We start from the raw sequence: 12,277 nt of genomic DNA, 5'->3' as shown, positions 1-12,277 counted from the left end.
TTTGCTTACTGGTAAAACTAGCACACACAAGCTGCGCACCACACTATCCTCGACAGACTTCAGAGTTGAAAGAGTTCTGATGAACTAAATATTTGCATGGTTGATGTTCATTTCTCACGGGAATATTTGATCAGAAAATCTGCTGATGGAGAATCAAACGCATTTTTTAAAATGTAAATTGTGTTTTTGTTCATGTAAAGTTGACGTATCACAATGGGAATGCAAAGACTCACAACAAAAAAACAAAGTAAAAAGAAAAAGAAAAACTGATTACACATTCAGAGCCACAAAAACTTTGTTAACCAGTTAGTTGCAGTGATATACTGTATGTATGTCTGTTTTAATCTGTGGAATATCCCCTTCTGATCTCTAACCTGCCCTTTTAGGTGCCAACCTGGTACTTATCTTTGTCAAAAAAGTAAACGATAAAATGACAACTTTTTTAATTATACTTATTACTATCTATTTAAAAAAAAATGGTGTGTTAAAGTGAGAGTCCTCTTTGAGTAAAATGAAATTCCATTATTCTCGACTCTAATCGAATAAAGCATCTGATTGATTCAGTTTTGGACAGTTCTCTGTTAATTTTTTCTTCTTGTGCTCTTTCATCTCTCTTCTACCCCCACCCTATCCGTTCCCCAGCAGCAGAAGGATAATTGATCAATCATGCTAATTGAAGAGTCTGGACAGCTAGCCCACCATAGCAGATGTGCCAATTTGCATTCATTAAGATAGAAATGAGTCTTAATCACTGCTCAGCCTTTGATTGACAACATAAACATCCCCTGTCTGAAACTCCTGGTGCCCATTCAGCCCAAAGAACTGTAAGGGATTCATTTCAACTCCAAAATAAAATGTTTTCCTATTTAAGTTGTGAATCGCTGAAAATGCCCATTTGAAGCACAGCAGCGTAATGCATAGATTGCTTTTATTGGTAACTAAATCACAGAATATGGCACATGATGATAAATTGAACCCTTAGTTGTGATGATTGCTTTAGTCACTGTAAAATCTGCAAAAGGCAGTCGTGAAATTCTAACAGAAAATACATTCAGATGAAAACACAGGGCTTGACATTATGTAATGGTCAAAATTTACATTTCTTATTGAATGATTAATACGCCTCCATTATAACAGCTGAAAGAGATCATGAGATAAAACCGAATGGAAATTACCTGATCATTTTATTCTCATTTCCTCTCACTGTAGTGGTTTTGTGAGAGGGGGCATTCTTCATAAGTAGAAAGACAATTGTCTGTTTTTCCCGAGTAACAACAACAATGGCCACCCTCTTTATTATGAGAAAGATAAGCAGAATTTCCCTATGAATGATCTTAGGTTGCTTACTCTCACAAATCATCAGGGTAAAAGACGTTTAAAAAGAAAATGCTACGTAAAAGTCAAGTTTTGCATATGGTGCAGTTATTTACAATTATGAGGCATTGGTATTTCACAAAAATTGCATTCTCAAATTAGGTTAAAGCGTATTCACAGCCCTGATTGTATAAGATTACAATTAGGTGTTTACTTAATGCCTGCAAACCTGATTAATCCTAATCTATACCATATACCTTACATGTATTGAATTGCTCAATGAGAGGACAGATAATTGCCAAATGATGCCTGTGAAGTTACGATCTGATTTCAAGGTTTCTCTTGCAGACACAGTGATCTTTCTGTGTGCTGGAGAACGGTGTGAGGTTATAGCGGAGCATGAGCAAAATCTCATTAGCTCCACTAGCGGAGAAGGAAGGAGGAGTAAATATTATTAGATTAATCTAATGACTAACGGCAGCATTTGGATTTGTGGCATAAACAGAATTCAATAAGAAGCACAATAGGAACAACACCCTAAAACCTTCAGTCATGAATACTCACAACACAACCATATCAAATACCCCATTAATTCCAAGGAGAAATTACTGTATGTTGATGAGCATGAGACAGGAGTGTGTTACTTATCTGCATTAAAAAATAATAAAGATAGGGCAAATGTGACCCTCAAAAGACTATATTTTTACCCAGTTTACTTTCAGTAGAAAAGGCAGGTTTTGCAGGTTTTTTTACACAGCATGCAAGTCATAGTGAGCACTGTGAGTCTTTACTATATGATTCTTTTACTTAGTAAATAAGGACATCTAACAAAAGCTCAAACAATGACATTCCACCTTAATACGGGTTAGAAATGTCTAAAAAGTGACACAGGTGAATGCATAAAAAGAGAGATTTCATATGACAGTTCACCTGTCGCCTGAAGTGTTGGCCGCCACAGTAAGGTTAAGCCCATCAACACATGCAGACGCAAACAAACACACACACCAACACACACTCTGAGCCTACTGCTCTGCTTTGGACTGCGAGCCAATTTTTAAGACAAAGTCCATAGCTCTCCACTGGGTTATCAAACTGTGGCCCAGGCATGCATCCATCTGTGGAAAACATGGAGACTGTTCTCCCACACTGCACAGCTCAGCCTTTATCTACAGATGGTACTACTGAGCAGGAATGTGACCTTTGATTTAGTTTCTCACACGGAACGAGCTTTCCAATGAAAAGTGGGAGAGGGTTTTTCTGGCCTCGCAAACTGGACAAATGAGCACATGATTGGTTTAACACAATTTAAAAATTTAGATAAGTGTCCAGTCTAAGTATCCTCATGTGAGGCCCATTTCACTAGATAAATGGGGGAGGGGTGGATTCTTCCCATCAATACAACAACAACGGCATCAGCCCAAAGGCTGAAAAAAGGCTTCGCCAAAAGAGGCATTTAGGAAAACAGTTGAGATTAGAGATTTCTCTTAAAGTGGTCATATTATGCTTTTTGGCTTTTTCCCTTTCCTTTATTGGGTTAGGGACCGTTCGGTATTTATGGAATGGACCACCGGAGGAAAATAGTGGAGGGTCATGTCTTTTTATTTTTTGTTGAGGGGAGGGTCATCCAACATTTTTAGCCTGGGCGGGGGGATCACCCAACTTTTGTATTCATGAAAAGAGCAACATTTTTCAAAGTGGCTTGTTGTGCATGTGCATGTGTGGTGCATATTTATCCATGTAGCTCTCAGTCTCGTCCCCCTAGCAGATGGGTCTGACCGCATACGCGGAGTTTGCTGGGGGGGGCAGGAGGAGCACTGCCCCCCTGGTGGCTCAAACGGGCAATTGCATTGTTTAAAAAATGAGTGGAATAATTACGTCTGGCATGACCAGATATTTTATAAATATCTTAAATAACACAAAACAACTAAATGGTGGTAGGTAATACATCTGATTTCATATACTGCTTTAGTAAAAAAAATATTACCTGGCTGACGATGGGAGCAGCAGGACGCAAAAAACAAAACTTACTGTTGCACTAATCTGGACATCTTGCCGTGCCAACCTTGCAATAAAGGTTTCCTAAATGCCATGTATATACATGTGATGTCAGCTTACTAATTGATTGCGGGTTTTGTGTAGATTTGGATTTTTATACGTTTATTCCACTTTGTTTAAACGGCGAAGTGGAGAGGCCTCGTTCACCTGTTTGAAGCTGGCTGGTGAATGTGACGCTCGTATCGACCTTGCTGGATACACCGTATCATTTACCTTTTTGTGGATCTACTGATCGCTCTGGATTACTTTTTTTCCCATGTCATTGGATTACGGCAAAATACGGATTTTTTTTCTCAACGTGTCTTAACGTTTTTTGTTGAGTTTGGAGAGGCATCTCAACAGACTGTAGGTCACACTGATTGTTCAATGTTACATTTTAGTTGAATTTAAGTGTCCATTCCGCCACCGTCTGTCTATTGCGTTCCAAAACAGTCGTGCCGCGATTGGATATCATAAGGGTGAATTGTTAAATTGTTACAATGTAATTTAAAATCTGCTTTAAAAATAAACATATGTGTATTGGTATATAATGTTCAGCTTCGGCACCTTTACCTATGTGCTAAAATATACAATGACAAAGCCTAGTGACAAGTCCATAGCAACCAGTGTTGAATTGTTATTTCCCAGTGTCGTTTGCTGAATGGTCTCAATGTTTTATTGTTTTATTTCATGTGAATACTAGTTTACTAGAGGAGGAACTTAGTATTTTAAGTAATGCAGTAATGCAGGAAGTGTGCATTTAATTTCCATGCTTATTGTGTTTCCACACAAAATAACAATATTAGTGAGTAAATCTACTGAAATGGCCACCACACCATAATAGAGGAGTGTGTTGTGTAAGATGAGAATGCAGAGGTTAACTCCTGAATGTCATAGCTGTAAAAATCAAATGGCATCTGTGAACAAAGTGAAAAAGCCCAAAGTCCACCCCAAAGGGACTTACCACTTCCAACAGAAAACACTGTTCACAAACTGCTCCAAACAGCTCTATTGTAGTCACTTTGTAACACATGTTATAATGCTCGCCTATCTGCTAGCGTGAAACGCCCTCATATTCTGCTTCTGACTGGCTAGTAGTCCTTACCTAGCTACTGCGCATGTGCGACTCCCAACAAAGATGGAACAGACGTGAGATACCTCACTCGGTAGCTAAAACAGAGAGCTCAACACACAGGGTGAAAAGAGGAGCTGCAGCAATGTGCAGTACAACAAAAATATGGTGATTTTTGAAAATTAAACCATGTAAACCTATTCTGGTACAACCTCTAAATACAATATGAACCTGAAAATGAGCATTATATGAGCACTTTAATGTCTATGTCTAAATCTATGATCAAATCATAGATTTCCCAGATTACCAACCACTTTGGACACCGGCTCTCTGGCCAAGTGAATAGTGGGGTTGTGTAGTAGACTGGGTTGGTTACTTCTGCTCTGCTTCCTTACTTCTGAACCTTTACCACGTAGCTAGCAGGCAGAGGGAGATTTGTGCATATCTGCAAAGATGCTGGCCGAGTGAGCGGGGACAACAGTGGCTTGTTCTCGCCTTTTGTGCAGCGGGGCAGCTTTCTTGAGAGTAGCCAGAAGGGCTAAGTGGGAAATCAGCATGGGACTACTGGTGCTACATTGTGAACAATGTACATTCCAATCACGCCAAGATGTCAACATAAACATACACTGGTGGACCACAGATATACAGTATGTGATATGTGTGATATACAGGTATATAGGGTAATGACCCAACTGATAGGCAGTGAAGAGCCCCATAAGGATTCCAAGTATAAGATGTTGTTGCATTTGCTGGTTAAAAATAAGACAGCTTCCAGAGTCACTGCAAAAACAAATTTGTGGTCACTGTTACGTAAGTAAGGAATGTAGCCATGCATTTTTTATGCAGGTGAGTCCCTGCTCTGCTCCGAGGGCCCCTGATGGAGGAGTGACTGCATGAGTCTACTGGATGCCAGAGCACTCTTCTGCAGCTCTGCCAAGCAGGTAATTCACAAGCAGCAGCAGCATGAATAAAAGATAATGGGCCACAGCTGACTCCTTTATGCTGCAAGTAATTTCACTAATTCCTCCAAGTGAAAGTCTTATCCAAAAGCTAGGATTCTCACCCATCTTAAACCCTTAATGTCTTTTAATTGGGCATCAGTAACAAAAATGCTGTATGTTTTAGTGGGCAGGTGGCAGTATGAAACACACCATTGCGATGCAGCAGTCTGCATTGTCTAAAAAAAGTATCTTACTGTGGGAAAAGCTAATTTAAGGGTATTTAAAATAAGAGCTATAAAAATGAATGGGCGACTACTGTATATATTAGCAGTATCAGGATTTTATCAATAGGCATTAACATACATTGTATATGCTTTCATTTAGTCAGAATGAAGACACCAGCCTCTTAAAGCAGATCTTGAATAAGCTGGGAAACCACATGTGTGCCAATGGAAGATGTTTGGAACAGGATGTATCCCTAATCGTTCTCATTTACTTTGGCTTTTTCACTTTTGGCTGACAGTTCTGTATGCTGGCATAACAAGTGGCTTACTCTTCCGCAAGTTGCCGGGCATGCAGGAGCTGCCAGGAAACTTGAGTGCTTGTTGAGTTTTGTAGAGCAGTATGGAATGTACTAAACACTGTATTTTCACTACAGTAATAGCCAAGCTGATGGTTTGTGATGAGGAGTAGCCAGAGAACTGAGCCCTACAGGTACAATATCTATGGGAAACAGGGTCAGGAATGGTGGCCAGCAGCTACTGTGTGCATGCATGTGCAGAGATAGGTTTTCCAAGTCAGTTGATGCGCACAAGAAAAGCTGAACTTATCAGAGACTGCAGACCTCCTGTGCCCTATCTGAATGGTGACTAAAAGGAAACTGTTACTTGTTTCTTACTCTTGTTTGACTCTTTGTACCAAAACAGTACCCTTGGCGCATTTACAGAGCTTTTTAGCCTACAGTAACAGCATCTATTTATTTTACAGTCTGAATCCAGTACTAAAATAATGAATTTAGCCTAAATCTGATCAATCTGAACATTAGTTGTATATAAAAAATCATAAAGAGGAGAAAATAGGAAAAGGTATCATGTGAAATACATTTTTTTCCCCACAAAGTAGGAAGGCGACGCTCACTCACCTCTACAATGTCAGAGTTGGTTCTGCTCTCATGGGGCTCGTTGTACTCTGTGTATTTCAGCAACACTTTGTCCATGTCTGTGCTGGCATACTGGAACAGTTTGTTAGAGCTGTTGAAAATGATGAGGGCTATCTCACAGTCACATAGTACGCTCAGCTCATAGGCCTTTTTCATCAGGCCAAACTTCCTCTTTGTGAAGGTAACCTGAGGAGTAACACAGAAAACAAAACCATCCATTACAGAGAAAAACTGTTTCTTTCAATTAAAAAGGAGATCAAAGTCAAGTGGACAAAACAGAAATTTGAACAACTCCACGCAATTTGCACAAGAGTAAATGTTAATTCAGGATTCTAAATTATGTAACAGAAGGTAGTAGTTTATTTCTCCAACTCCGTGTTTATTTTACAATTGTCAGTGGTAAAAGAAGTATTCACATATTTTACTTAACTAAAAGTAGCAAAACCACAGAGTAAAAGTACTCCATTACAAGGAAAAATCCTGCATTCGAATTACTAAAGCAGAAAAATACAATACTTTGTATTGAAGAAGTGAAAAGTAGCATAAAATGGAAAATACTCCAATTACAGGTACCTAAACATTGTACAAAAGTACAGTAATGCAGTAAATGTATGTACTTTGCAGTGGCAACTTGCTGTAATACTATGGGGTGCTTTATGCAACAACAACAAAAATTCAAATTAGTATGAAATCTCTAAGTAAAGAGTTCTGCTATGTTTTAACAGGTATGCGTTGTAGGCTAAGCCAGGAAAATAACAGTGTTAACAGTCTCATTATATTACAACAATGTTACTGTAACCAAGGTGACAGATAACAAGATCATTCCTCCTTTAGAAATGATTGCAATGACATAGTACATGTCTGAAATGTCTAGTTATCAGGACAGAGGTCAGGGTTAGAGGCACGAGTCAGCGAGCTGAGTCAGAGCTTTGGCAACAACAGGGGTCCATACATTACTGTAGCCCCTGACTCCATATACGGAAAGCTATCTCTGTAGTGCAGCATAAGCCTTGTAACATGAGCCCTCAGTTGGGACTTTGGGTCATACATCACTCCAATGGTAACGCAACCCTCTCTGCAAAGTGACTTTATGTCCTGTATCTCTGCAGCTCTGTCTCTGTGGTCTCTTCAAACCCATACACACATGTCATTATGTTACACCACCTCTTTACAGTATGCTACAGTCATTTCGCAAGCTAAAAACATCGTTCTCAAGGAGGGAGGCTATAAATGCAGCTGTTTTCTCCTTTGGTTTTGTAATGGTTGTTTGCAGAAAATAGTTTTAAAATGTGTATATTTGAAATCATGACTTCAAATTTATGTTTTTCTTTAGTACATGTGTCTTGTCAAATGTGTTATACAACGTGGCTTGTGAATGTACTCGTGAAAGCTGTGCTCGGAGCCACAGAGGAGTGCATGTGTCTGTATTCTCCATCAGTTTCACTGACCTACTAAGAGAGGAGTTGAGCAGATGAGCTGGCTTTGTTCAACTTTAATTGGTCACAGCTTGCAGCTATACCCTCATGTTAACTAGTATAAAGCAGTATAATCCTATGTGTTGCATAGTGTCTATGTAACGCTCAGGCAGTGGGGTCACTCCAACTTTGATGAATACATTTCAAATCTTCCACACTACAGGTAATTACACAGGGCCATTATATCCGCTCTAGACATGGAGGAGCCTGTCCTCGTGTCATTTTCTATTCAATGCACTGATGTTAGTCAAGCTCATATGACCAAATTCTGATATGACATTTCTTGAAAGGTTTAAAATACAAGCTGCATCAAATGACATGTGTCTTTGCAAATATTAGACACATAAAGCCTTTAAGTGAGTTTGGTGGAACAGAAAAAACATTGTTTGGTTTTGTCATTCTGATGATTTTTTCAGTTTCTACCCACTGAGAGCAACTGAAGTTCTAAGCAGCTGAGACTAGTCTCCTCTGACTTCGTCTGGCTCAACGCATGTACATTGCTGTGATACAGCCTGACATCTGCCGCATCTCTCATGCACAGGATGTCCCTCCCCTTCCGCTATCTACAGTATTTTGCAAGTGTACCATTGCTGCACCGTCGCTGACACAGCGCTGTGGAGACAGGTCTGGCAATGGCAGACTCCCTCTGACTAAACAGCAGGGCTTCCCACCCACCCGCTCATTTGCCTGCTTGCATATTTGTTTGTTCGCCTAACCGACTGGAAAGCAGGGACTGTCATGTGGGAAAATGATTAACAAATTGTATGCTCTTTAGCAGATGAATGTGGCTGTTAAGCCATGGAGATGTCACCTTTCAGCAGGAAGCCCAGGATGAGACGCTGAGCGAGGACTTTGTTCCACCTGGATGCTTGGCAGAGTGCTGAGTGCAGGGCTGCTGACCCAGGCACCGCTTCATTTCAACCTCAGCAGCAGCAACGAGACTTGGTCCTTGCCCCAGCCCCAAACACAGTAACTCTACAAAAGCCAGCTGCTGCTCACACTGCCACTAAAGGTGACAATCACATTACTCTTCTGTACTCACACAGTTACCTTTAATAAGGAAAGGAGACTATTTTGTACAGTTTTGCATTATTTTTCTCCTTTTGTTATAGTATGACCAGCAAGTTATGACATGACACAAAACAGCTGTGAGCATAAAAATCAACATACACAAATATAACCTTCATCCACCCACATCTTCTTTGGGGTGACTGGTGAGACAGTGGAAACCCACAGACATCCTTGAGGTCAAGTGGGAGGTTCACTGGCAGAGCTTTCCTATGGTTTACCAAGTCAAAGACACCTCCCACATAGACACCCACAATGTGGTTTTAAAAATTTGAGTCGCTCCTATAGTAAGTTGTGGTATCTCCCTGGCTAATTCATGTAATTTACAATGACTAGGATTAATCTCAGTGTTGTAAAGTTGAGTTGTACCATCTTCTAAGAAATCAAATGTCAGGGCAAAAGAGAAGGGAGGCCACATTTAAACTTCCAATGTAGTGGAGTGATTCCAACTTTCTCTGCTTTTGATAAGGTCATTACAGCAGCTCACACAATACCAGATAGATCAGTGACTATAGCATTTCATTTAGACTGTGCTAGGCTAAAACACCCTGACCTTTTAAGAAGCTCTCACGATGTCAAGATGAAGTGGTAATTCTGCTGTCAATTTACACTTTCTGCACTACCAACTTCTCTCCAAGTGCCCCATCATCATTACCAGTTTGTACTGAGCTTTAATTGAGCTTGGTAATTAAGTTATTTTTATAATTTGGGTATAAGTTTTACGTGCAAGCTAGCAAAGCTCTGAAAATTACAATCACAATCACAGAGCAGTGCTGCCGCAGAAAACGTAGATATGTAGACAGGCATAATAGACAGGGTTCAAGATTCACCCTATATGCCAAAATAAAATGTTGGAGAGAGACACTTATCTATGTGTAAAATTCCTGAAACAAATGCATCTAAAATCTATAGCACGAGCATATGTGCCTGTCACCCATGCCTTTACTGCTATATTCAGTTGTATCGTTTTCATCCTCCACAAGACAGACTCCGCCACAGAAAACTGTATAGTATATAACAACATATGCTACAACAAACCTTGACAAACACATCCACACAGAGTTGATGTGTCAATCAAAAGGTCTATCAATGTCTGTCCTCAGGCAGGGGTACCAAGATGACAAACAAGACATCTGGGACTTAGAGTGCAGCTGTGACTGGGGCATGGCAGGAGATGCCTGGATCACTAACACCTTCAGAGGGGTGACGAGCTAGCAGCCTCATTAGAACCTCATGTCACCTCTGACGGCCCCCATGGCAGACATGAGAGTGGGCTTGAGAGTCAGAGAGGTCTGGCACCAGCTGGCAGAGTGACCCAGGCCCTGTGGCTGCTGCCCTGGCTATGCAGTGCCAGAGTGTGCAGACCTGGGAGACAGGCCAGGGCCACGACGACTGTCTGCCTGGATCAGCTCTCTCTGGGAGAGAGGACTGCCCCAGGATCCCCATGTGGACAACTGAGGGCACAAAGGCCTCGTCTACTGGGTGGGATTGACCTTGAAACCTACAGTAGCCGTGACTGATCCTGTTGGAGAGGATGACATGCTAGTTAACTAAACGTAAGTAGGTTTCCTAGAAATATCTCTAATCAATAACCAGAATGATCCAATTTAAAGACAATTGGCTTATTCAATTTATGGAAAAATGCCATTGTTATAAGAGACAGTGTGCTGTGTTAATAAAATTGTAAATAATTGTGCATCATCTGTGAGCATTTTAGTGATGTATTACATGGTGCAAGCTCGACAGCAAAAATACGATCACCATCACCCGACTTTGTGTTTTGCTGCTTCAGCGCAGTTTTATGGAAACTACATATCATCTTGAACAATGATAATTTATGCACTGTCTGTCACATTTAACAGTGTCCCTCTGTTATGTCCATGGTCTATCAACAAGCTCTTTACCTGTCAAAAAAATAATAGCGACCGCTCAGAACTTCAGGAATGGGTGAAGGCTGAAAAATGAGAGGTATGCGCTGTGTTGCTCCCAAGAGAGAAAGTGAGAGAGAGAGAGAGAGAGAGAGAGAGAGAGAGAGAGAGAGAGAGAGAGAGAGAGAGCTGCTCTGTGCCTACAGGCATCTGAAGTGCCAGAGTACAATCCAAAATGAGCCACAGCAAGGGCAGGCAACCCTCCACCCAGCAGCAAAATCATCAAACTTTTAATGACTTGGGCAATTACCCCCAGTGAGCCTGCTTAATGACATCCATAGGACGTCACTAGAACACTGCTCACTACACCAGCCTCTTCCCTACACTAACTTACAAGACTAATATGTACCCTCCATTCTCCACCATCATCCACCCTGCAGATCCACGCACACCATAACAGCTGCTGAGAAGAAGGTAAAAGACCCTAAAAATGCTCATTGAGTGCCACAAACCTGTCAAGTCAAAACACAACAGATACTCCTCTTTTTTTAGGGCCAAATTTCACTGGTCCATATGATTCCACTTTAAAGGGACTGTACTGTATGTGTGGGTATAATAGGAACAGAGAGTGACGTGAATGTGAGATAATAGGGTATAATAAATGCAAGCCTATCTGTCTGTGATTCAAACTGTAATAATTGCTGTGAATACTGTAAATGAGGAGAATCAACCAGGGCGGTGCTGGTGTTTGTGATAGTTGTTATCTAGCATTCATTTGCAATCAGCGTGTCAGTCTGGCTGATGAGTGCCACTGTGTTGTAGGGCCATCACTTATGCAGGGAATGGCTCAGGCAACCGGCTTTTTACCATCCTACAGTATGCATGACAGTACCTCTGCTGCCTTCATGTCTCATTCTAATCTGTACACCTCTGCAAGGCCACACAGCAGACAGAGACACACACTTTTGTGTGAACATAAAGCTGCATAAAAAGCTCTACCTCACACATTATGTATGCAGCAACTGTGCAATATTTTAATTATCTATTCTTACTTGCCATTTTTGCACAATACACTTCATTACTCTGAATTATGTCATTATACACTATAGGTACTGACTTGAAGCAAAATATCAGCTAAGTTCACTGCCTGTCTCAACTCTACACTTACAATTCCTGATAGATTGTGCAATTACAGACCTTCTCAGCCTTTGCCACACACTGTGTTATAAATCCTAAAAGGTTAACAACTCTCTTAAAGCACTTGCAGTGATAATGCAAGGGAGCCCCCGTTGTCCCCACACAACATCCCGTATAGCAATACTATCTAATTAGCCCACTTAAGGACT

The 12,277-nt window shown here is 40.8% G+C and overlaps 1 protein-coding gene across 8 annotated transcripts in view; it reads right to left on the bottom strand.

Moving 5' to 3' along the window:
- mef2aa (myocyte enhancer factor 2aa) overlaps positions 1 to 12,277 on the bottom strand; it is a 62,291-nt gene that overhangs the window by 28,765 nt on the left and 21,249 nt on the right. For all 8 annotated transcript variants that reach the window (XM_078256912.1, XM_078256915.1, XM_078256916.1 and 5 more), the window contains exon 3: positions 6,503 to 6,706. In XM_078256912.1, the coding sequence (XP_078113038.1) occupies positions 6,503 to 6,706 (204 nt within the window). The remainder of the gene's footprint in view (positions 1 to 6,502; positions 6,707 to 12,277) is intronic.

Source organism: Sander vitreus, chromosome 8 (assembly GCF_031162955.1).
Source record: "Sander vitreus isolate 19-12246 chromosome 8, sanVit1, whole genome shotgun sequence".
Lineage (NCBI taxonomy): Eukaryota > Metazoa > Chordata > Actinopteri > Perciformes > Percidae > Sander > Sander vitreus.
This window is presented reverse-complemented; position numbering and strand designations above follow the sequence as displayed.